The sequence below is a fragment of the Heteronotia binoei genome, chromosome 21 (genome assembly GCF_032191835.1).
Source record: "Heteronotia binoei isolate CCM8104 ecotype False Entrance Well chromosome 21, APGP_CSIRO_Hbin_v1, whole genome shotgun sequence".
Taxonomy (NCBI): domain Eukaryota; kingdom Metazoa; phylum Chordata; class Lepidosauria; order Squamata; family Gekkonidae; genus Heteronotia; species Heteronotia binoei.
The window spans coordinates 168,637,954-168,663,924 of record NC_083243.1 but is presented as its reverse complement, the minus strand read 5'-3'; the positions used below and the strand labels follow the sequence as shown (position 1 = coordinate 168,663,924).

Sequence of the window (25,971 nt, the reverse complement as noted above, 5' to 3'; positions counted from 1 at the left end):
GACATCACGTTTTGTAGTAAAAATGGCTTCTACCATAGAATTTTTGCTTAGACATTGCCAGTACACACCAGAAGTGTCATCATGTTGCTGGTTACCGTATATAGCCTGGGCTTCCATCCTGTTTCTGGTAAGTCCACCCACTGGCCAGATGGTTGGCAGTAGGGCCAGGGTTTGGGGGTGGGGGATCTCCTGCTCCAGCAGGGGGCTGGCAACCCTATGCCTACCCCATCTTGTAAAGGGCTTACCTTGCTTTTTATCAATTGCCTTTGGAGGAATGCTATTTTCTATGATTGCCTTTTCCAGGTTGGGAAATTCCTAGAGATTTTGCAGTGAAGCCTGGGGGGAGAGGGTGGAGTTTGGGGAGAGATGGAACCTCAGTAGGGTATGATGCTATATAATCCACCCTCCAGAGCAGTCATTTTCTCCAGAGGAACTGATCCCTGTAGTCTGGAGATAATTTGCAATTCCAGATCTCCAGGCCCCACCTGAAGGTTGGCAACCTTCTATACTCTCTGTGTTGCTTGATCTTGTTCTTTTAGGCCTGCCAATAGGGGCCAGGAGAGGGGGAAGAATGTCCAGGCCTTGGGATACAAAGAGGTGCAAATTTTGTCTTCATAAATCTTTCTTGCTTTTTCACCTATGAGATCAACCTCTGTCCTGCTGACCAGAATGCAAGAGGTTTATGTTACCAGACTGGCATAGTTCCTCTAGCTGTTGTAGGTTGGCAATATCAGTAATTCCCTTTCTTCACAAATTGAGAATATTAATATAAGACCTTGGGAGAGGCTGTGGCTCAAAGATGGAACATGTGTTTGATAGCCAGAAGATCCCTGTTTTAGTTGAGCATTTCCTGTTAAAGCATCTCAGGCAGTGGGAAAGACACTTCTGTATCTAAGATCACAAACAGCAACTTCTAGTAGATGATCCAATAGTCTGGTTCAGTACCAGGCAGCTTCATTTTCAACATTTCCACAATCAATACAAATTTAAGTTGAAACTGGATTTTAAAAAGAGCCATTTTATACATATCTTATAAAATCATGGCAAAACCAGGTCACAGTGATCTGGGGTGATGCCAGTGTACAGAGATAGACAACGGGAGTATTATTTGAAACTCCAGTAGATGACAGAATGCTGCAACCTCTGATCCAGATGAACACAGACCACAAGCCATGTTTTTTAGCTACCTGATGTTTTGAGACGATTTCTGCTTTGTGCTTTCCTAGGAAGGTAGCAAAAGATGACCCTAAAAGAGTCTCTCTTGGGGTGCCATAGAATAGCTGATGGGTGATACTCAGCAAGCTACAGGATGTACAGGCCCTACCTCCAATCATGTACCATTGCTCCCAGGCTAATTAGAAGATAACCCAATCATCAATACATTGCCTGCTGGGAAATAATAATATTCATCCAACCAAACTAAGCCTGCTGTAGGATGATCCCCCACTTCCCTACTCAACAGACTTTGGATCCACCTGGCCCAGTTGGGGTACATTTTGTTAGGTGTCTTGTCAAATCACATTGGAACTATAAAAAAAGTGTTAATTAGAGCAGATTTTTAAATGTCAGATTTCAGTCTGCTGGCAAGGGACATTAACCATTCCCATGAGCATCTGGGAATTGCTTAGAGAATAAAGATTTTCTGAAATATGAAAAAAAAAGTGAAAATGGTGAAATACTTTCTTTGTGGAAGGAAGTTATAAAACGAAGTAAATACTAACTATACAAATAATTTGTAGAATGCCTAGCATCAGCCCTTGAAAGTCAGTGCGGTCAGAAAGAGAGGCATGTGTGTATGCTATGTGTGTGTGTGTGTGTGAGAGAGAGAATTTAACCCATGAAGTGCAAAGCATTATTCCCCTGATTGTTCCCACAGACCATCCAGATCATGACTGGCTTCATACATATTAGCTTTGGGATCATTCTCAGCACCTTGACCAGTGTATATACCTCATTCTTTGTGTCTGGAGAGATCCCCTTCTTGGGAGGAGCATCCGTGAGTATCATATGTGGGGCTGGACCATTCCTTTGGGTAGATGGGGAAAGCTGATATCCTAGCAGGGAGATGGCCCATAAAGAACCTCTTGGCGTGCCATGTGAGAAAGAAAGGGACCAAGATGGTGTGGGAGGGGCAGCAGCTGCTGAAGGAAATATCTACAGATCCATCCAAGTTCCTGGATGTGTGATCTGATAAAGATTTTAGCTAATTCTGAAGCATGACACCATGCACTGTCTGCCTGGTTTCTAAAAACCGAACAGATGATGTCTTTCATCTTTCAACAGAGTCTAATCCATTTTGAATCTCTTTTAAGTATTTTACCAAAAAATACAGTGTTATGGACTCCCTTCCTTACTTCAAAAATTTGTTTGGTTACATTAATTTATTACATTCCTGGCATGTTTCTACAAAAAAAAAAAAGATTTTTAAATTAAACTTTTATCAAGATTTTGATCAGAACATCTCCAAGGGATGACTGTACAAAGTCTGTACTGAGATCCAGTGAATTTTCAAGAATGGATACATCATTTGCCCCTAAAAAGCCAGCATCAGGGTTTTCAAATCTGTTTCATGTTAGAGTAATTGGATACTTTCCTGAATGATGTGTGAGTGCTTACAAAATATCTAGCAAGCCTCAAAGACACAATTCCCTTTTTACACAAATCCTTGTTTTCCCGGGAGCTAGGTATTCCCTTTATTTATGGCCCTGGTCCTCAGGATTATTGAGATGTTTGAAGGTGTAGGCTGTGTCTAGAGCACCTGAGAGGTAAACTACACAGTGCACACACATTTAATGAAGCCCTGGTTATTTTAAACCTCTCCCCCCACAAAATCCCCTTGGGAAAGTGAAATTTTGACCAGATGAGCAGCCAGATTAGAGGAACAATTGCTCCTCCCGCTGCTTTTTCTCCCTATCCAGAGAAAAGCAGATGAGGGAGATTTTGAACAGAAAAGCAACTGGCAGGGAAAAGGTTAAAATATACCCTTTTGTTTCCCTCAAAAATTGCAGGCTCCAGAGGCTGGTTTTTATTTGCCCCCAGGAGCTAAAATTTAGTGAATATACTACTCAAGGGAAACTCTGCAGCAGAGCTATCAAACATAGCACCAGAGAATAGCGGAAGCAGGAGGATGCGGCCCCCGTTCCTTCTGGAACAGGCTGAGTGATCTGCATTTCCAAGCATATTTTGTCAATCAGAGATTTAGATCTGAGACCCAAAGTGGCCTGACACACTCCCTTTTTAAGGATTTTCCTGGGTTTTAATATGTACACACATTGCATACTATGAAACAAATGTGTGTTTTGTATAGACTGTGGTCCAGTAGCAGAGCATCTGCTTTGTGTGGAGAAAGTCCCAGGTTGAATCTCTAGTATCTCCAGTTAAAAGGTTAGTAGGTGATATAAAAGATCTCCACCTGAGAGTATTACAGCTAGTCTGCTGACAGCCAGTTTGCTGATCAAATGCTCAATTTAAAGAAGCTTTATGTGATCATGTATTAAAAATGAGTCATGTGCCAGGGAGACAGCAGTTGGTTTGGGTTTAGTATTGCCAACTCTGGGTTAGGAAATTCCTGGAGATTTTGGGACAGGACTCTTGGGAAGATGTGGTTTAAGGGGAGGGGGGACCTCAGTAGGATATAATGCCATAGAATTCACACACACACCCCCAAGCAACCCTTTTCTCCAAGGAAATTGATCTCTGTGGTCTGGAGATGAGTAACAATATTCCAATATTTAGTTCAAAGAACTAAAAGAAGCCCTTTCAAAGATGTCTGTTCTAGATATCAAGACGTTTCATTCGTCTTTCTTCAGTTTGAAGGCTTATTTATCACTGGAACCCAATCTTTACAATACATTCACAGAAGACCAACAAGGTTCTGAACTGTCTTTCTTCAGTTTGGAAGCTTATTTATCACTGGGACCCAATCTTTACAATACGTTCACAGAAGACCAAAAAGATTCTGAACCATCTTTCTTCAGTTTGGAGGCTTATTTATCACTGGAACCCAATCTTTACAATACAATCACAGATGACCAACATGGTTCTATGTGCAAGCTTTGTCAGAAAGCCACTGACCTTTATATTACACTGGGCGTTTTCGCACAGGGCTTTCCCCGGAGCGATGTCCCTCTTCACCGCGCAGCGTCTGCGCGGATTTCGCACCAACTGCTCCACAGAACCAGGAAGAGCCGCGAAGTGCTGCGGCTTTTGCGTCGCAAATGTAAACCGCCAAAAACCAGTTTACATTTGCGACGCAAAAGCCGCAGCTCTTCGTGGCTCTGCGGAGCAGTTGGTGCGAAATACGCACTGTCTTGTTTAACATTTATGGTGTCTCTTGGCAGTTTTTCTATTTATACTTCCTCTCTCTGTGGCAGTGGTCTGAGCCCAAATAGGACCTGCTTTATGTTAGGATTAACTGGTATAGTTAGGTCAGTTCCCATTAGTTAGCACCGCTGAGTGCTTAAACAAAGCTACAAATGCAGGAGTATCACTTAACCATGTCACTCAGCTTATCGAGCCACATTGCAAGTTTAAAAGGAGAAAATACTCCTCTCTGTATTAGAGAAGTACACTTTGGATAGGAAAGAGTAGCAGCAGTATAGATTACTAATTTACTAGCTAAGGATGGAAGCAGATGGCAAAAAGGCCATCTGCCTCATGGTGCCAAGAGCACGTTGTCCCTCCTGGTGTTCGCAGGGAGAAAGGCATTAGCATTGTGCAAGAGAAGGAGGAAGGAAGGAAGTTCCCAGAGAAAACAATCTGCACTTCAAAGGGATAGAGGCCGAAGAGTAGACACGTAGGAAGAAAGGATCGGTGTGACTATCTAGCTATCTAGCTTGTTGCTACAATGTCTAGAGGCTGAGACGGGACAGCACCTTCACTTCCAACACTTCATTCCCCACAGCTGCTATGTGGCTGTGGGGAACCCAGACCTAAGTCTTAAAAAAAAGAGAACACATAATGTGGCTCTTAGATGTTAGCAAGAAAGGTCGGGCAATCTAAGCCTTGCATATGGAAAGTAGGGTTGCCAACTCTGGGTTCAGACCTGGAGATTTGAGGGTAGAACCTGGGAAAATGGAATTTAGGAAGGGGAGGGACCTTGGTAGGGTATAAAGTCATGTAGCCCACCTTCCAAAGCAGCTGTTTTCTCCAGATGAAGTGGAATAAGTGTTTTAAATAAATAATTAATATGTGATTGATGTAGTCTGGAGCTGAATTGTAATTCCAGGAGATCTCCAGTCAATCTGGAGGTTGGCAGACAGGCCTACCACTCTTTTGGTACAAAGCCCCAACGAGAAAAGCCTCATGTAGAGGTTACAGTGGCCTTCCATTCACATGTTGTTGGACCCCAAGTTGCAGGAGTGCAAAGGAACCTGCAACACACCTTATATTACAGAACCACATGTACATACTCTCAAATGTCAAGCTCCTGCACTGTGTGAATGGAATGCCACTGTAACATCTGGAGAGGGCTAATGACTGAGGAAACTATACTCACATGTTGCATATATACGATAAACTAGGAATAATGCACTTTCAATCCACTTTCAATGCACTTTCCAACTGACAGATACTCTGGATTTAACAAGGAAACTATTAATTTATAGTAGTGAAGCAATAAGTAAAATTACAGTAGAGTGAAGCAATAAGTAAAATTACAATAGAGTAGGGTAAGTGTTTAAAGAGATACTTGTTCTTTGAGAGTTGCTGATGCCATCCTTTGCGCTGACTGGTTACCAGCCTCCAGGTGGGGCCTGGAGATCTTCCACTTTTACAACAGATCTCCAGTTGGCAGAGATCAACTCCTCTGGAGAAAATGGCTAGTTTGAAGGGTAGACTCTATGGCATTGTACCATGCTGAGCCCCACCCCCCCACTCCCCCAAACCCTGCCCTCTCCTGGGTCTGCCCCCAAAGTCTCCAAATATTTTCCAAAATAGACTTGGCAACCCTATTTATACCTAATTGAAAAGAGGCAAGGTAAGAAAAGAAGTACCCTGTGCCAATGCCAGCCATCATACTGAACCTGAGTCTGATGGGGGATCATGTTGAGCTACCATCTGGCTTTGCCACTGCAGTACTGACTTCAAGATGGTATGTCATATGGCTTCTCTGCAGTGGTTATGTCATTAATGAACAACAAACTTGGAACAATGTTACCTTATGTTTTTGCCTTGTGTAGTATGTTCAGTTTTTCCATCAGCTTGTCACTCTCTAAAGTGAGAGGAATGGCATCAAAAACAAATCATGTGCTCAGGAGCATTTATTTATTTAGTATATTTTTATTCAACCCCTTCTTCCAAGGAGCTCAGAGCAACATGCATAATTCTCCTTGCCTCTATTTTACACTTTGTGGTAAATTAGGCAGAGAGAATTACACAGAAAACTTTATAGCAGAGTGGAGATTTGAACTTGGGTCTCTGAGCTCCTAGACTGACATTCTTATCACACGCTGACGTCATTTTGAATCAATATGCTTAGTCAGCTAACCACACTGAGGGCTTTGTGGATTTTCTTGCAGTTGCCTTATATTAATAAAAATGAGAAGATGATTCAGAGCCTAACTGTTAGGACCTCAGGCTTCCTTGCCCACAAGTCTCCTTGTGAGTCAGGATATACCCTGCAGATTACTACCTGCCAAGGTCTGGAGCACAGAAGTAGGCACAGTCTGGATCTGCATCCACTGCACAAGAATTTGGACTTTATTAACTGGTTGACCCAGCAAAGCTCATCTCCTTGCACTCAGCAACCCCAGATGTTCCAGGCAGTTTCTTGAACTCTCTGTTGAGTTCTTAATCTGGCCAGAATCCTGCAGAGAACTACGTTTAGAATGGTTCCACAGTTGGTTGGCAAACTTGGCACTGCATCTCCTTTCAGTTCTCTCAACATGAGCCCACTGACTCCACTATTCCTGTGAGGCAGAGTGGGATCCTGGTGGACTCATGGTCCAGGTCCTGGAATGGTACTGAGCTGCCCCAGAATCTGGGGGAGATAAATGGAAGTTCTTGTCATGAGTAGGGTTGCCAAGTCCCCAGTCTGGGCGGGGGTTCCCCTGCCTGGGAGATTCCCAACCCGCCAGCCCACATTGGGCCAGCGGGGGAAACCTCCCCCTACATTGCTGGTGCGATGATGTCACCCGGAAGTGACATCATCGTGCTGGCGACATCCCCGCGCAGCCGCTCTAGGTGTTTCCGGGGAAAATATGGTTTTCCTGGATGCTCTAGCCATTTGGGAGGGGAAACTCTATGGTACAATAGGTACCAATGGCTAAAGCGCCTGGGAAAACCATAGAGTTTTCTCAGAAATGCCTAGAACAGCCATGTGGGAATGTCACTGGTGAGAAAAGTCCCCGGCTATGGGACACATCGGACTCGGCAACCCTATGAGCCTCAAATTCTAGTTCCTCAGGGGGCAGCCTCTGGCACAGCTGGTTCAGACTCTTCTATTATGCTGAGTTTCTTGTACTGAGTTTCTTGTCCTTCCTTGGGCCCTTTTTCTGGTTCCCCATGCTCCTCCTCTGAGGCTTCTGAGTCACAACACTAATTACACAATATGTGGGAAGTTTCATGGAAGCAGTATCCAGTGTTAGAGTTGCCAGTACTCCCCCATGCCTTGCCACCACTTAATGGGCTTGTGAGGGGAAAAATAGCATTGCTTGCTGGCAACTTGTCTGGGGGGGCACCATTAGGCAATGGCATTGTGTCACTTCTGTGGGGAACATGGAAGTGATGTCATGCTGTTGTAGGAATTGCCAGAAACTCTGTGGTAAAACTATAGAACTTCTGGTGATTCCAAGAATAATGTGACATCACTCCCAGGTTTCCTCAGGAAATGATGTAACACCATCACCTAATGGTGATTTCCACCCCCTACCATCTGCTGGAGTGACAGAAGGCAATATGATCTCATACCTCTAGTGGGTAAGCAGGGAGCCTAGAGCAAAATGAGAGGGCAAAACTGTGATCTTTTGATGCCATAAAATCACTTCTGGCTATATAGCTGAAAATGACATCACTGAATCATGGGATGTTCTAAGATTTACTTCAAACTCTATGCAGCCATAGATAATGGCATGAGAAGGTCATGGCCTTGTTTATGGTAAGTCCCATGACCACCAGTCTCTCAAACCTACCCAGCTTTTTAAAAAAAACTCAGTTAGCAAGCATTCAGGGGCCAAATTCACTGGTGTGAAGGGAGGGGACATTTAGCCCCTCAGAATTTTTTCTTGATCAAAAATGCCTGAGGTGTGGCATTGCACTGTACATGTGCACTTTAACAACAGGACACATAGCACTATCTAGGGGCTGCATTTGATTAGGAAAACAATGAAGGGGAAAAGATTAAAAGCCCCATCCCCTATGGCATGGTTCCAATACCAGGCCTGCACCACCAAATGCCAGATTTTAGGGGCGATGCCTGAGAGGGTAAACTTTCAGAGGATGTGACAGCATATTCTCCATGATAACCTAGGAATTTCCCCAACCACTTTGGTAAAGACCATAGATACTGGGGAAATTCCTAAATCATAGTAGAGGGTGTAATATTACATTCAGAGGGAGGTTTATTTGATGTCACTTCTAGGTGATACTCTAGGGATCTCTAAAATCTCCATGGCCTTCACCATAGAGATTGAGAGAATTCCTAGAGCATCACCATTGAAGAAGAAGAAGAAGATATTGGATTTATATCCCGCCCTCCACTCCGAAGAGTCTCAGAGCGGCTCACAATCTCCTTTACCTTCCTCCCCCACAACAGTCACCCTGTGAGGTGGGTGGGGCAGGAGAGGGCTCTCACAGCAGCTTTCAAGGACAACCTCTGCCAGAGCTGTGGCTGACCCAACGCCATGCTAGCAGGTGCAAGTGGAGGAGTGGGGAATCAAAACCAGTTCTCCCAGATAAGAGTCCTCACACTTCACCACTACACCAAACCGGCTCTCCGGCTCTCCACTATCCCCCCCCCCCACTCTCTCCTGTTCCTCAAAATATTGAGGGTGTGGGTTCGCCCAATGTAGGTAAGCAAATGGCAAGGCTAATGCATGCTAAGTAAGTTTTTTAAAATGTTGGGTGTTCTGCACCTGGAACTCCCAGAATATTTTGTCATTAGGCCCTCAGAAAGTCATTATTCTGGGAAAAAATTCTATACAATCCTGAATGTAGAAACTTGAATAGTCAAATGTACATTCAGCAGCTTTGTGTCTGGCACATTCCAGCCATTATAGCATTACGCCATCTGGCAAGCAGCAGGAGATTGGGGTGGAGCTGGCACTGACAGCATGACATCACATCTGGAAAACTTGGAATCATTGGAAATACCTCTAATTTTGGTGATTCCTAGAGAGGACTGATGTAACTTCTGGTTTTTGCTTTCAGAAAACCTGGAAGTGACATCATGCCATCAATGATGGCATTTAAAAAAAAATTCTTTCTCCAATCAGTCACTGGTGTATAAGGGCTGCCAGGGTAGGAAAGGCACATGACAACTCTATGCCATTACCATGGGTAGGCACAGTTTGGAGTATCAAATAAATAATGAATGATATTATGTTTTTTAAGAAATATAATTAAAATTCAATATTTCCTCAAAATTACTCAGGCAAAAAGTTTGTATGATGCTAAGAAGTTGTACTGCACTTCCAGAGTTCAAAATGCTACATATCAGTTATCACTGTAATCTGTACAAGTAGGATTGCCAGCCTCCAGGTGGGTGATACAAAACTGGGAGAAGGTCATGAAAGTACAGATGTAGAAAGCATACAAAGAAAGTATTGAAACCCAAAATAACTATGAAAAATCAATAATATTCCAAAATATTCAAAACGGTCTGTTTTGGCATTTGGCAGCCTATCATATCTGTTACGATTACCACAGTCAGATTTTGCAGAGTTTAAATTTTTGCAGTGTGGTGGTGCAATCCAAGAAATAAGCAGAGACAGTGATCTCTGGAAGTAATTAAGCTGAGATACCTGAAATTAGGATATGTGGATGAAACTGTGCAAAGTTAGGCAGTCCCATCCTTCTACTGATGAAATTCCTTCCCTACCATGCCCTTTTCTCCTGACCTTCCAGAGGAGACTTCTCAAACATTTTAGAAAATTGTTTTTTAAGAATGAAAACTCTTGTGTTCATGCAGCTCTATGTAGATTTAGATTCTAGGCTCTTCACCATATATTAGGCAACAAATACTTAGTATTCTTGAACATTTACCCTTATTAGGCCCTAACCATAGTCCTCTTTGGACATTCTAAGTGCACAGAATAAACATATGTCAAAGGGCACAATTTTGAGTGCTGGCTGGCTCTTACCTTTAAAGCCCTAAATGGTTTGGAGCCAAGCACTGCCTCCTCCCATATTGTCCCATCCTGCAGTAAGGATCTGCCTCACAAGCCCTGCTATCTCCTTGAGATCCGAGCTAGGTGGCCACCAGCAACAGTACTGGTTTTTCAGTAGTGGCACCTCTCCGGGAGTTCACTGTATGTGCTTTAAAAAGTTTGAAATGAGCATGAATATGGCAAGGAAGTAGAGCTGCTCCCCTCCCACATATCCCTTTCCTATGTTTTCCTGATAACGCCTAGTAAAAGAAATATGCAATGTGGTCATCTGCTCAATGTTCTCTATCCCAGCAAGCAACACTACCAGTTAGGGTTGCCAAGTCCAATTCAAGAAATATCTGGGGACTTTGGGGGTGGAGCCAGGAGACTTTGGGGGTGGAGCCAGGAGACTTTGGGGGTGGAGCCAGGAGACATTAGGGGTGGAGCCAAGATCAAGGCTGTGCCAAGCATCATTGAACTCCAAAGGGAGTTCTGGCCATCACATTGAAAGGGACGGCACACCTTTTAAATGCCTTCCTTCCATAGGAAATCATGAAGGATAGGGGCACCTTCTTTTGGGGCTCATAGAATTGGACCCCCTGGTCCAATCGTTTTGAAACTTGGGGGGTATTTTGGGGCGAGGCACTAGATACTATACTGGAAATTTGGCACCTCTACCCCAAAAAACAGCCCCCCCCCCAGAGCCCCAGATACCTGCAGATCAATTCTCCATGATTTTCTATGGGAATAAATCTCCATAAGGAATAATAGAGTTCCCAGCAGACATTTCCCTCCCCTCCCCCCGCTTTCTGACAACCCTGAAGTGGGAGGAGGGCCTCCAAACAGGGGGATCCCCTGCCCCCACCTGGGGATTGGCAACCCTACTACCAGTTAAGTGGAATAGTCATGATAGGAATGCTAAACTGAATGATATTGTGTCATATTTTTGTTTGCTGAACATTGCTGGAGTGTTGCATGAAAGCTAAACAGGTTGATGGCAGCTTTGTGTCCTCTTGATGTCTAGTTAGGCCTTTTATAATTTGAAAGGGGCGGAGGGAGGGGAGAACAATGGTTTTAATGTTTGAAGCTGTACCATACCAAGTACTCTAGTCGCATTTTATTTCTATTCCACTTCTTATTCTCATTGCTGCATTACTGATTGCTTGGTTTTTTACATCCTTTCTCCTCCTGGAATTGTGGGCGTAGGGTATTCCTTAGTAATTTTCTGAATTTGCAGAACTGTGCTCATGTGCACCCTATCCATATTTAATGTCATGTGATAGAGAGGCGGAAAAAGAAAACTTTGAGGAGAGATTGTGAGGGCGTTTCATTCTGAGTTTGTGAAGCCAAGTTAAGCTTCTGCTAAAAATAACCCCCTGAAGCTGTTGCTAGGGTGCCTTAGGGAGGGGGAGGACTGTATGGGTCCAATGACAAGAACATAGAATTTGAAAAAGAGAAACAAAGATTCAAATGTTCCTTTGTGGAGAGGTCTGGGAATATGGGGATAATGACTAGGAAGAGAGGCAACTTGAAACTGCACCAACCACCTGCAGCAAAATTTTGACATCCTTATGCAAGTGTTCACATTTTAACAAGAAAAAGATGAGCTCTGAATATGGATTGTGATTTAGAAATTTTCTGTAACAGATCATGCAAACAACAACAAGCATCTCAACTCCAAAACTGGAAACATTCTGGACTAGGTTTAGAGCAAGTGAAAATAGTAACTGCTGTTTAAGGATGTGTGGGATGGAATTTTGCAGTGTCTATGCACACTCCTACTGTCAACCTGTGGCTGTCTTTTTCAGCAATCTCATCAGCTTCTTTTCTTTATTTGCATGTTGCTGTCTATGGACACATCCTCATTTCTCCATCTAGCCTGTTCTCCTGTCCAGTCTGATTTTCACTAGATTTTTTGTTTGTTTTCTGTATTGTCTCACATTTTCACATGCAAGGCTTAAAGCAGATCTTCCTAAGATGGTTTGTGATGTGAATGTGAAATCTTTTCTGGTCAGAGTGCACATTGGCATTACAAATGCTTCTTTTCTGCTTTCTATGCTTCATTAACAATAACCATGCATCCACTCCTCCACTTGCACCTGCTAGCATGGCCTTGGGTCAGCCATAGCTCTGGCAGAGGTTGTCCTTGAAAGGGCAGCTGCTGGGAGAGCCCTCTCCAGCCCCACCCACCTCACAGGGTGTCTGTTGTGGGGGAGGAAGGTAGAGGAGATTGTGAGCCGCTCTGAGACTCTTCGGAGTGGAGGGCGGGATATAAATCCAATATCTTCTTCTTCATAAATAATAAGGAAATGGTTCAAAGGTGATTTAACTTTCACATAGGAAAGTTCCTTTAAGCTGTGTCTGCACAGCCAGCTTCTTCATGCACATTTGTTTATTATTGGCACAAGAGGGTTGTGCCAAATGTTTCCTAATTAATTAGCATAGCCAAATAAAGTATTGTGGGAAATCATCTCATTGAGTACTGATATATGTCTGTCCTCATCATCCTTGGCCTCATTTGTTCCACACTTTTTAAAAATTCAGTTGTTGGTGGTGACAAATGTACCTTTTCCAAGCTGTCATATATATGAAGAAAAAGTCTACACAGCTTGTCTCTACCTTAAGACATCTCAAAGCAGCTTCCCTTCCTCTTCCCACAACTGGCATCTTGTAAGGGTAGGTGGGGCTGAGAGAGTTCTGAGACTGACCCAAGGTCACTCAGCAGGCTTCAAGTGGGAGAGTGTGGAATCAAACCCAGTCCTCTGCTCTTAACCACCACACTATGCTGGCTCATTATATATCTAAGAATCACTATAGTGTTAGCAATGATCAAAATCACATGAGTGATGACAGCCAATCAGGTTGAATGACATGATGAGTAAATGAGACCAGGGACTGTGAGACAAAGAAGAAGGAAAATGGCATTTAGAAGAAACATAATGAAACATTGCAAACATGTCCTCAATGCATTAAAAATTGCTGGAAATTGGAGACTTTTGTGGAACTCACAAAACAGTTTTGGCTCATCCCTAACAACCATGTATCAGGATTTCATGCAACTTCAGCAGAGGCAGGACAGAGGTGTGAACTATCATACATCCTGCATCCCCCACGTCTGCCTCATAGCTACCCATCACGGGAAAGTGCAGAAACAATCTTAATGTTGATTTTGAGGCCCCGAAGATTGAAGGAGACAATTGGGATGTTAAAAACAAATAAAATGTAAGAACACCATTTTTACTTACCAATAGAAATGCTGATCTTCTGATCAAATGCCAGGATATCTTGCTGTGAGGTATAAAGAGGTATGGCCTCTCAATATTTATGTATGAATAATAACAAAAATCACCAAGGAAGATATCAGTCGTCTTCATTTCTGCCCCAAGCTGTCTAAGGTGGGTTCTGTGACAGTGAGAAGGGAGATTTTCTGTAACAATGTCAACCACTCACTTGTTTTCTTCCTCCCAAACAGTACATTGTCTCTGGATGCCTCTCCATTGGTGCTGAGAAGAGCCCTACTGAGTGTGCAGTGAGTCAGTCTCTTTTGTTATTGTTGTTTAACTGTTCATCCCACTCAGATTGAAGGTTTCTGGGAGTGACTGAACATAAAGACTCATTTTAGCTGAAAGGATGGGGGCAAGGAGGCCCCTTTCAAAGAAAGAGTTGGGGCCTAATTGGTTTCCATAAAACATATGACCTTATTTCATAGAATTCCATTGAAAGAGAAAGTCATAGTCTATGCGGAGGGACACTTATTTAACACATTTGTATCCCATTTTAAATCCAAGGAGGTCAGGAAGAGGTCATGCAGGTACAGCAAAGAACAACACATATGCTTTATTATCACAAAAAAGGGTGTGATGCAAGTTATGTTAAGAACCAGTCATTGACCAAAGGTCACCCATTGAGTCCATGAGTGATTAGAGATTTGAACTCAGGTCTCTACAGTCCAAAAAAATCCAGTAATCTATACATTGCACCACACTTTCTATTATAGGTGCATCTATTAAATAGACTCAATCAATGCAGATAAATCTCCAAAAGAAGAAAACTATGTGTATAACTGTTTCTAGGCAGTACTGCTTCAAAGTACAAGTGAGAAATGCAGGATTGCTAATTCAAAGATCTTTTTCCTCAGGAAAGGAGTTTTCAAACATGCAGTTTATTCCCTAAAGTCTGAAGTGGTACATCCCAGGAATAGCTGTAGGTTGTGTTCAGCTGTTTATATACACTCATCCTATATTCTAATTTACTGTGTACATAAATAACAAAGCCAAAATGAGAGGAAATTATTACTCCATTACTCTGAATATACAGATGCTAGAAGGAGGGGACTTGTAACCATCTTAAATAGTAGTGCTAAATGATGAATATATTGGGCGATAGGATTGACAAAATTTTCTTAGCTAGTATATTTTATTTCACACTGCCTCCAAGGAACTCAGGGCAGCATAGGTGGTCCTTCCTCATTTTATCCTTCAATAACCCTGAGAGGTAACTTGGGCTGACAGTGTAATGTGACTAACCCAAGGTCCGCTTGCAGAGTCTGTTTGTGGAGAGGGTGGGATATAAATAAAAAGTAAACAAATAAAAAAGGTCAGCCAGCAAATGTCATAGTAGGGTGGGGATCTGAATCCAAGTCTTCTAGAACTTAGTCTAATTAAACTCAACACCACACTTGCTCTTGAGCAGAAAGGGTGTTCAAGAGATATTCTCACAGATATCTATGAAGCAGGAGAAGGTTTTTAAGTGAACACAATGATGGGTTTATTTTGTATTCAATGGACTTTATATCCTTTGGCAAGTTTATGTCAGTCCTAATTGTGTACTTGTGAACTGGCACATTTTCCATATGGATTTAGAGTTCATTAGGATGCTTCATGAAGTTTAGTTATGTGCAAATTATTTGGATGAGAGTGCTTAGAGGATGGAACATATTGATCTGTGCTCCCAATTCTCCTGAGTGGGTTCCTGAGGCAGCACATCCTAAGTGAGTTCCCCTTGGAGGAGAAATACCTAGAGCAGAGGTGTCAAACATGTGGCCCAGGAGCCAAATTAGACCCCGGAGGGCTCTTATCAGGCCCCTGAATAACGGGCTGTCCTCTGCTTTCTTTTCCCTCTTTCTTGCTTCCTTCTACATAACAGTTTGCTTTGCCAGGCTTGCTCAATTGCACAGGAGCTACAGAGCAAAACTTCTATTTTCTCCATTGGCTGAGGTTCCTCCTTTGGGATGGAAGAGGGGGGAGGCACAGCTTGCTTTGCCAGACTCTCTCAATTGCAAAGCAGAGCTACTGAGCCAAGCCTCTCTTCCTTCTATTGGCTGAGGCTACTCTCCCTCCTGATCTCCTAGGGAGTGAGGGAAAGAGCCAGAGCTTCCTTTGCCCAGTTCTGTGGGTCCCATGAGAGAAACACAAAGAAAGCACCTTTAAGACCGATGAGTGCTAATGTTTTAAGCATGTTTTCTTTAAAAAAAAAAAATCTTTAATTGTGTTTGTGTCCTTTATAAAGAGGTCCGGGCCTTGCGGAGCCTTGCTCAGTTCCACAGAACCTGCAAGACTGCTCTTTTTCAGCTGGCCTTTACTTAATGATCTTACAGCATACTGTTGAATGAATACCGTCACCATGGAAAAACTGTACGATGTATAACATCAAGCTTTTAATATTAACCTAAGCTTAGAATGCTTTTTAATTACAATGATGATTAATTTTAAAAATGTTTGATTTATAATATGTATGTATGTATGTATAATATGTATTGTTTTAATTGTTGAAGTGCCTGTGTTGTGAGCCGCCCTAAGCCTGCTTCGGCGGGGAGGGTGGGATACAAATTAAATATTATTATTATTAAAGTGTTTGTCTCTGCTAACTAATCTTAAATAGGTACACTCGTGGCCCAGCCCAACATAGCCCAGTCCGATAAGGTCTGATTTATATCAGATTCGGCCCTCATAACAAATGAGTTTGACACGCCTGACCTAAAATCTTCTGGTGTTTCTTTAATATCTTGATTCCCAGAGAAGGCAAATAGGTACTTCAGATTCTCAGACAGTCAAAAACACTGGAGCAAAACAGAAGTGAAGGCGGATTGTAATGTAGATGATCACTTTTGAAAGCGCAGCATTACTGGATTTTTTGCCCAGTGTAAAATCTGCCAGGGACAGGTCCTGTACCCTTGAACTGCTTAACCAACTTATGCCTGTTATGCTTCTTTGTCTCTCTATTCATCACCAGTAACTGCTATTTCTTTATATAGACAGACATGCCTGCTCCTCTGCTCCTCTTTCGGAGGGGTAACCTTATTTAAGTTGAGCAGAGCCATCTCCTAACAATTATCCCTCATTGTTAAAGAGAATTAAGATCCTCTTTTAATTTGCATGGGCTCCAATTACCATAGGTCAAACCTAGGGTCTTTTCACAATTTTTCCAATTTTTTCCACATTTTTTCATCAGTTCTGCGCCCCCATTAGTTCATCCCTTATTTCTGCATGCATCCTTGAGCCTTTTGTTTTGTTTGAGTCTTTTGTCCCCCCCCCCCCCCCCCCATTTCTGGTTATTTTGAGGCCAATTTACCTTGCTGTTTTTCTGGAAGCTGATTTTGTGTTGAGTTTTTTTGTCATGAGGCATGGGGCTTTTTGCTATTGACATTAAGAGCACAATCCTAAAGGGGGGGGGGGGTTGCTGAAAGTGCTCTGGAAGCGACATGGGTGTAAATGCCAATTGTGCCATTTTAAGTCCCTCCACGCTGGCGGAAATGGGAGATACACCCATCTATGGGCACTCAGGCAGGCTCTCTCCCCTGACTTCAGGTGGAGGGGCGCTGCTCCCAGTCAGCACCGCAACTGGGGCGTAGGCAGCCAGACTGGAGCAGGAGAGGGTGGAGTCAGGGGCATGTCCAGGCACAGTCGGCTCCCAAAAGCTTTGGGCCCTGGCACGTCCCCTCCAAGAGGCACAAAATTATGCCAACGAAAAGGCTGGTGCATCCCATAGGCACCCATTGATCCCGAAAACATATTTTCCCCCTGCCGCTGCACGCACCTGCAAATCCATAGGGAGCTGTGTAATTGCTTCACCAATCCCCTTGCGCCTTGGGCTCAATGAGCCCCCTCCCAGACACCCAATTGCCGCTCCTCCCTCCTAAATAACCTTGAGGTCCAGCCTCGCACACTTCCCTAGGTAGGGCACGTGGCATAGGACACTGTCTCGGAACTCCCTGCCGTGTGGACAGAGTGAGGATGAGACACTGGTGGTGGGTGCTGCACAGAGAGGGCACTTAGACAGTATAGAGCAAGCTCTTTGACATGCAAGGAGGAGAGCAAAGTCTCTGCTCTGTGGCTAACCTCTCCCATTTCTAAGTCCCAACAGGTACTCGAATTCCGGACACTCAACACACAAGGCTGGCCACACGACGACAGGTAAGTGTGAGTGAGCACCCCAACCTTGCCTCCACCCTCCCTTTGCTCAAGGCTGGGTGGGGGGGCATGCTGATAGTTCCCAAGGCCCCTGCATGCCGCCAGAGGGCCCTCCCACATTCCAGGGAGATGGTCTGTCCCCTGGCAGGGCCACGGGGGGGGGGAAGGGGGGGTGGCAGCCACGCCAATGTGTATGGGGAGGCAGGTCAGTGACTGTCCATTTAAGACAGTCCCTGGCCAACACGCTGCCTCATGCTGCTGTGGCTGATGAATTGCAAGCAATCCAGGAGCGCAGCAACTCAGGACAGGAGGGTGGGCGTCGACTGGTTCTCTTCTGTGCTGAGGGGGGGGGGTGTTCTATCAAATCCCCCCCCACCTCTGCCAACCCTGGCTGCAGGTGGCTTGGCACTCCTCCCCAGGTGCTCTAAATCTTTTCCTCTGTTTTGCAGGTAGGGATTCGACAGAGAGGCTTCCAGTTATGGCGAGTCCGAGTGCCCCCCCTCTACTCAGTCAGCTGTTCCTGCCTTCCTCTCAGAGTGGAGCCTCATGCCCTGCAGAACTTTTCAACTTCCACCTGGTTCCCGCACAATAAACGCTTAGATGTGTCTCCACTTTGTCTCTCTTGCCTGGCTTCTGCTTCAAGCTCCTATCTGTCCCTCTCCCTTTCCCCTTCTGCCACTCTGTCTGTGGGCTCCCCAGGGAATGTCTCAGAGAGTGAGCTTGCTTGCTCCCCGGGGGGGGGGGGGGGCGGTGGCGAGGGTGGTGGGGACCAATGAGCCACCTCGCTGAGAAACTGGGCAGGGGAGCGCAAGGGTCTTTCCCCCACATATACCATGGGTGGGAGGATGGTCTGGGGATGGATGCATCACTGCAGCCTGCCTAAGTCCGCAGCCTGCCCAACCCATGGGGCTATCATGCTCATGGCACAGAGAAGAGGGGAGTGGGGGGGCAATGCAATGGGCACCTGGCTGGTGCCTCACACTCTGTGTTCTGCTGCCACCGGGGGAGGGGTTTCCTGCAAGGAGCAGGGGGCATGAAGGAGAGACTCCATGTCTGTGCCAGGGAGGGCTTCCCTGTGGGACTTGGTGGCATGCCGAGACTCTGTCTGCTCGTTCCAATACACACATTTTGTCTGGCTTCTCTGAGTGTAGACTCCTGCACTATGTGTTTCCTGTTTGCTTATGGCTCGCTGGGAGGGCACATGACTCCATTTGTCTCCTTGCCATTGGCACAAGTCTCTGACAGTGAGTGGGCACAGCCGTGGGACTGGGCAATCCTGCAGCTCTGCACTTCCCCTTCGCTCCCTCTGCCCTCACCTCAGCAGCGAGCCAGGCTTCTCTCTCTCATGCGTGCACACACCCAGCTTCACTTTTTCCCCCACCCCATGTCGGCAGGACTTCTCTCCTTTGGCTTGGGCCGTATGCCTGTGATTGGCACAGTTCCCTGTCAGGGGGCGGGGAGGAACAGGCGATCAGCCTCTCTGGGGCTGTCTCTCCCCATCCCAACTGTCATGTGCTATGATGCCTGCGCCAGAACTGGCTGATCCAACAGCCCTGTGAGGCCCCTCCCCTCCTGCCGCCTCGGCCGCGCGTCCGCACTCCGGCAGAGTTGCCATGGGGATTGTCTCGCATGCTTCCCCCGCCCCCATGCGCAGGCGTAACTTAGCCTTAGGGAGTCAACCAGTGGCGTCCCAGTTACGCCTACATTGCAATGTCCAACCTCTGCGTAAGTCAGGATTCGGCTGCCTGACTATTTATAGACATTTGTCTATTTATTGTTTTATTTTTGATGGTTTTATGATGTAAGCCACCCTGAGCTGATTTTGGGGGTAGGTTGGGGTATAAATTGAATAAATGAAATTGTGAAGAAAGTCTTTTGAGTAAGATTTTGTACCTCTGTGGACCCAAATGATCTCACTGTTTAAAAGGCCAAGATTTTACACTAATGGGGACTGGTTCATTATTTTTGTTGGCTTGGGTTATCAAAGTCCCATTCAGGGGAGAGGGAGAAGGATATATATTTGATAAAATAAGGACTAGACAGATAATAGCTTTTTCAGAGAGCTGTGGATGCCACAGCAGGACATTTTTTCTCCATGGTATGCAGACCCATCTTGCTGTTGTCCATAGATAATGCAGGTTTTGGGGAATATTTCAACATCCATTTAATTAAATTGATCAGCAATGTCAATGGATCAAAAGAAATAAGAGTATATAGAACATGAAATGATGAGCTGGATTCTGTGGAATGAACATTTCTGGAAATGGGAGGTGGCTTATGCCAATTCCTTTGTCCCATGTCAGATCTCCAGTTTTGCCCTGATGTTGTTCCTAGGTGTCTCCTGCCCTGCAAAAGCAGCAGAGGGGTGGATTTCCAGTCTGCAGTGGGAGGGGGAAGCCCCATTCTCCTTACACAAATCCCTTCCATCAGTGGAGATTCCACTTGAAATCCAAAGCATGAGTACAGCAAAAAAAAAAGGGAGCAGAACCTTGCACAAAAAGGTAGCAAAAAAGGTTGAAACAAAGAAAAAAAAGTAAAATATATCTGTGCACATAGTGCAAATGTACCAAATATAACACATAATTTAATAATACAGATGAGTATTAAAATATCATTTTAAAATTATACCACTGAGGAAGGCATATTGCCAAAACATGTTTGGTATTTGCATATGGAAATATTATGTATCTTTTAACGTGTATTTATTTGAATGGACATTTGTCTATTTATTGGGATTAGGTACTTACAGCACAATCCGGGGGGGTGGGGGCTGAAAGTGCTGTGGAAGCGGACTTACCGCTATGCTGGCGGTATGGAGACCTATGCCGGCGGATCCTCTTCTGCGTTGGTGGAAATGGGGCGTGCGCCACTCTCCGGCTGCCGCAGCGTGTGGCTGCGGCCGGCTGATGGCGGCATGCCACCACACTGCACCTGGGATGCAGCAGAGATGCAGGGCAGCACTTCAGCGTAGGAGGGGGCCAACCCAGGGACGTGGCCACTGCTGGTCGGCTCCCAGAGAATTTTCGGTGTGGGAACGCCCCCCCCAGGCGCAAACTTGCACCCTGCAGAATGCTGGTTTACCCCATAGGCACTAGTGGAAGCAGAAAGCACAAGCTGGCAGCGCTGGCACAGCAGCGCACAAACCTGTTCGGGAGCCGTGTTATCGCCCCACCAATCCCCTCCCGTTCCAGGCTGGCCAAGGCCCCCCTCCCGCACCCTATCAGTGCCCCCTACAAAGGTTTTGACTTCTGCCATGCACAACTCCTTAGGGAGGGCAGGGTGCACGTCACAGCACTCTGCTCCAGAGGACCATGCTGTGCGGACTTAGTGCGGGGAGGGGTGCACTTGATGGAGGGAATAGCACAGAGAAGGATGTTCGTTAAGTTAGAGCAGCTGCACTTGGGGGGAGGTGAGCTAAGTTTGGGCTGTCTGTTTAACCACTTGTGCTTCCCAGTCCTAACAGGTCTCGCTTCCATATGGACAGGTAAGTCTGGCTAGGAGTCCCCGCAGCCCCCAGCCTCCAAAACCATCCAGCATGGTTGCAGCTTCAGCCGGGGTGCTGGCCACCGCACATGTGCATGTGGGGGTGTGCCCTGGTTGTCCATCCTGCTGGTGGCCCCCCCACCCCGTGTCTTGGGCATTCCCGTGCCGGGGCGAAGGGGGTGCGACATGTCCTGGCTTTCTGCAGCCCAGCCAGCGACTCGCCATCTAGGGCAGGTCCTGCCACTCGCGCCAGCCCCCGCCGCAGCTGCTGTGATTGCAGGCTTGCATGCGATTCAGCTGGCCCATTATGCAGGACAGCTGGAATTGTGTGGGATGGCTTCACCGGAGGCAGCCGGGACGCTCGCCCTGCTCCCCGCAGGCTCACCCAGGGGTGGAGTCCTATGCCTGCAGCCGGCAAGGTTCCCCTGTCTCTTTGTCTTTCAGGTGTGTGTGCTGCACTCCAGCCTCTGCGGCCACCGGAGCACAGCCGGCCAATCCCATCAGCCCCGCAGCTGTTGGTGTGTCCTCCGGCAACGACATTTTGGACTGCGGGAGCCAGGAACCTCCATGCGGGAGCTTGCTTTCCCTGCTTGCAGATCAATAAACTTAGCCGAGCACGCCCATCTCGTCTTCTATGTCTTTCACTTTTTCCACCTTGCCCCGGCCCCCTGTATCCCCCGTGCACTCTGCTCGTGGCCATCCTAAGGGCATGGCTCTGTGGCTGGGGGGACTCTCGGGGCACCCACTTAGTGCAATTGTGTGGGAGATGCAGTGGGCGATAGCGGTGAAGGGTGGGGACTGATAGGCGGCGAGGCAGACACTTGTCCGAAGCTGCACCATGTGTCCACGCCGCCTGGGTCTGTGATGCAGCTGATGGGGGGCTGAGATCAGGGTGGGTGCCCACAGGAAAGGGGGGGGTGGCCCAGGGAGTTGACTTGACTGACCAAAAGTAATGGCAGCTGGATGGCAGGCTCAATAAAGAGGGAAGTTGGGCATGTGAGCAGTCCTACTGCAGGGCGGCTTCGAACCCACAGGCCCAGCATAATGAAGCGGGGGAGTAGCTCGCTAAGCCAAGCTGCCTCCGCTGTGTTCTGAGGCGGCTTACAGCTGCTACATGCTGGGGGCAGGGTTGGTCCTGGCTGAGAGTGTCAGCATGATCGGCTACTCCCGGCCCCCTTCGAAGCGGGCTCGGTGGGATCGCACAGAGGCCACAAGCAGGGTTTGGTGAGGGCCACCGTGGGGGCTTCTGGATATGCAAATGAGATAAACCAGTGGACTTGAAGGTGCGCCTGCTCAGCCCAGGGAGCACGTGGGGAGGTGTGAATAGCGGCTATCATCCCCTGTTTGCCGAAGGACGGCTTTAGCTGGGAGTTGAGTCTGTGGCCACTCACACCTCACAGAATGCCTGCTATGGTGCCCTGCCTGACAATCCCATGGCCACGGCTTGTGGGAACCCTGTGGGAATCCCATGGCCACAGCATGCGGAAGCCCAGCATTGCACAGGGGTTCCTGAGTCCCCTCCCTATGTTTTTCTACCTTGTCTTTCTTTTTTGTGTCTCCCCCCAGGACTTCAGCTCTGCCTGCCATTTCGTCATCTTCCCCGTGCCTTTTCCAACGAGTGCATGAATTTTTGAAGGGATCCCGAGAGTGGTCCTGACAATTCTGGTTTAATAATAGAATGAAGTGCCCAAGAGGCATCAGCATACATGGAAGTGCGCCATGGCCCCGGACGTGTGAGCAACCTCACTCATGGCATGCTCTCGTCCCTGGGTGCCCTGCCCGCGTGCTGATTGGCCCATATGTGAGCTCGCACATGCTCCCGATGCAAGTGCTCCCCAAAGTCCTGCTGTGCGGCGGCCCCTGCCCCCGCCTCATTCTCCCCCATCGGCGACCCGGGGTCTGGGAGGAGATGGTCCTTGGGGGCCGGCAGGCATTGCTGTGTAGCATGTGTACATTGATGTGTAGCATGACGCACACAGCGACCAGCTTAGCTACAGGCAGGGGCTGCATGCTGCATCAGCTACCTGTGTGGTGCAGGCATCGGAACCTCATCTTCAGCTGCCCAAAGGCACACTTGATGACCACGCGAATGGCCCTGTGCGCCTGGTTGTATGCTGCCTGGTCCTCGGGCGCGTCCTCCTGGTACGGTGTCAGCAGGTAGGGCAGCAACGGGTACCCTCAGTCACCTGTGGAGGACAGGAAGGTTAGGATAGGGGATGGGAGGGGCGCCCCACACCGCCATCTGCTGGCCTTACCTAGCAACCACTCCTGCCCATCCAGCCAGGCTGCCAGGAGGCGATTGAGGCCTGAGGATGTGAAGATCTGGGCATCGTGTATACTCCCTGGGAACTTCACCACCAGATCTGTGAAGAGTCCCTGGTGGTTGCAGGATGCCTGCATGCTGAAGCTGTAGAAGTGGTGCCTGTTCTGGTACACCATGGGATCCTCCTGTGAGGTGACATGCGTGCAGTCCACAGCCCCCACAACATTGGGAAACCCCGCGACTGCCACGAAGCCAGTTCTGGCAGTCCGCAGCTCCTCCTCACCTATTGGGAATTGCACATGCTGCTGGAGATGCTGAAGCATGGCGTCTAGGAAGGAGTGGAGGCAGTTGCTGGCCGATGACTGGGAGACCTCCAGGACCTCAGCCACCACACCCTGGAAGGATCCGGTTGGCAGGAAGCGCAGGGAGATGAGGACCCGCTGCAGGACGGGGATGGGGCGGGGGCCGGTCACCTGGCTGCAGAGACTCGTCCCAAGCAGCTCACACAAGTCCTGGATGGCGGCGCAGTCCAGGTGAAAGCGGTCCAGACAGGTGGCATCCTCGAGACGCAAAGTGCTCAGGCGCTCCCGGTATCTGTGCGCCCAATGGCATCTCCACCACCACTGCGCAACCCACACATAGAGAGCGGGGAGGATGTGCAAAGGCTGCACCCGGGGCGGCTTTGGCAGCATGATGAGGGGGCAACACTCACCACGGGTCCCCATGGTTTGCGCACTGTGGCACGAGCTGTGGTGGCCATGCTGCTGCCCTGAGGCGCTCCACCACAGCTTCCAGACACTGCTGGAGCTGTGAGGGGCCTTGCACGAGAGGTGGCGGGGGGCCATCGAGGTCAACAGATGCCCTGCTGGTGTCCTATGGGAAAGCTGGGTGGGGTAGCATGAGAGCAACCACTATCAGCCAGCTGTTGTCAGCAGCCCTCGCATTCCACTGCCCGTGGGAGGAAAGGTGGCAGACAGATCGGCATCGACCGAGAGTCACCGCCATCTGAACTGGACTGAGGCAGAGAAGGTGCTCCTCTTTGGCTTGGTGGCCGAGAATGCCACGGTGATGCTCGCTGCCACAAGAGCCGGCGGGGCGAACTCCTGTCGGCAGGGTTTCTGGCGTATGGTGGCGGAGCAAGTGTCCTCTGTGAGCCGGGTCCCCCGCACAGATCAGTCCACCCTGAAGTGTTGGAATGACTCATTCGGCCCTGCCAAGAAGCGAGTCCAGCATCTCATCGCTGAGGGATCGACCTATGAGGAGGTGGTGTCCCGGGCCTTGATCGGCTCTGAGGCAATCATGGGACCTCTCATCCACCTGGTGGCTGTAGCTGGCCACGGCATTGAGGTGATCCACGGCAGGTTGGCACCTTCCCTCTCCCCCTGTCCTCGCCACCATGGGACTGCCAGATTCTGATGGCAACACTCTTTGTCCCCCCCCCCCCAAGGTGACTCCCAGGAATCGTCGTGGGCTGCCATGAGCTCCACTGTGGACTCGGAGGCGGGAGACCACTTTAGCGAGACAGCCAAGGACTGGAGCTGGCTGCCCAGCACCTGTGTGATGGGAGGTCGGCAGGTCCAGCACTCCCCACCACCCCCAGGACGTCCGGACAGCCGTCAGGAGGCACCGAATCAGGGGGAGGACACATCGAGTGAGGAGGTCATGGATGCAGCAGTGGGTGACCTCCGTCTGTTCACAGATGATGAGTGGCCTGAGTCCCCTCAAGGCGCGACACTGAGCGCAGGGCGTGGGGTGTCCACAACTGACCACTCGTGCCAGCATCTGACCCCTCTCCCGTTCCGCAGGTAGCCACACTGTGACACTGACAGCCGACGTGGTGGAGAACCTAAGGAGGGCGTCCCCACGCAGATGTTCGGCCTTAGCTGCCTCCCTCATGCTGAGGACCCTGGATCTGCCCACATCCCTTCCCTATGCCTTGGGGGTCGGGAATGCAAGTGGGCTGGGCACAGCAGACTTGTGTGCAGGGTGGCCCCCATCCCCCCCCAGACTTGGTCCCTAACCAGGGGGAGTTGCTGGGGGATCCGGAAGGTGGCAGCGATGCAGAAGGCTGTGCAAGTGGTGTGGAACCGGAACCCAGGGCTCGGGGACCACGGCCAGCTTAAAGAATCCCTGCTACCCTGTCCTCCATGTGGGCAGGACCGGCTGGAGGGGCACCGGGAATAGCGGGAGGCCACGATCGCGGGAAAGCTGGATGGAGGGGACCGTGTCCATGGCCACTGGCCACCTGTCCAGTCTCCTGGCCATGGTGAGGCAGTCGCAGGAGTGGGGTGCGAGGGTGGAGCAGCTGCTCGCCAATATCGACTAGTCCCTGGTGACTGGCAGAGGGGCTGCTCCTACCACTCCCGAGGCACCCCCCTGGCGAGGTGGGCGGGGAGATGCTGCACGTGGGCACTGTCAGGGATGATGTCTGGGACACCACACCCGCCCCTGACGGGACCAGCTGCCCCTTGGGCAGCTGCTTCTGCCCACCGCAGCTCGAGGCGGCTTCCGG

The 25,971-nt window shown here is 48.1% G+C and overlaps 1 protein-coding gene across 2 annotated transcripts in view; it reads left to right on the top strand.

The window, feature by feature from the left end:
• Window positions 1-25,971, top strand: part of LOC132589247 (membrane-spanning 4-domains subfamily A member 12-like) — a 40,400-nt gene that overhangs the window by 7,277 nt on the left and 7,152 nt on the right. Inside the window, exons 2-3 of one of the 2 annotated variants that reach the window (XM_060261945.1) lie at window positions 1,877-1,996; window positions 13,777-13,833. In XM_060261945.1, coding sequence (XP_060117928.1) covers window positions 1,877-1,996; window positions 13,777-13,833 — 177 coding nt within the window. The remainder of the gene's footprint in view (window positions 1-1,876; window positions 1,997-13,776; window positions 13,834-25,971) is intronic. The other variant, XM_060261946.1, reaches the window with a different exon arrangement.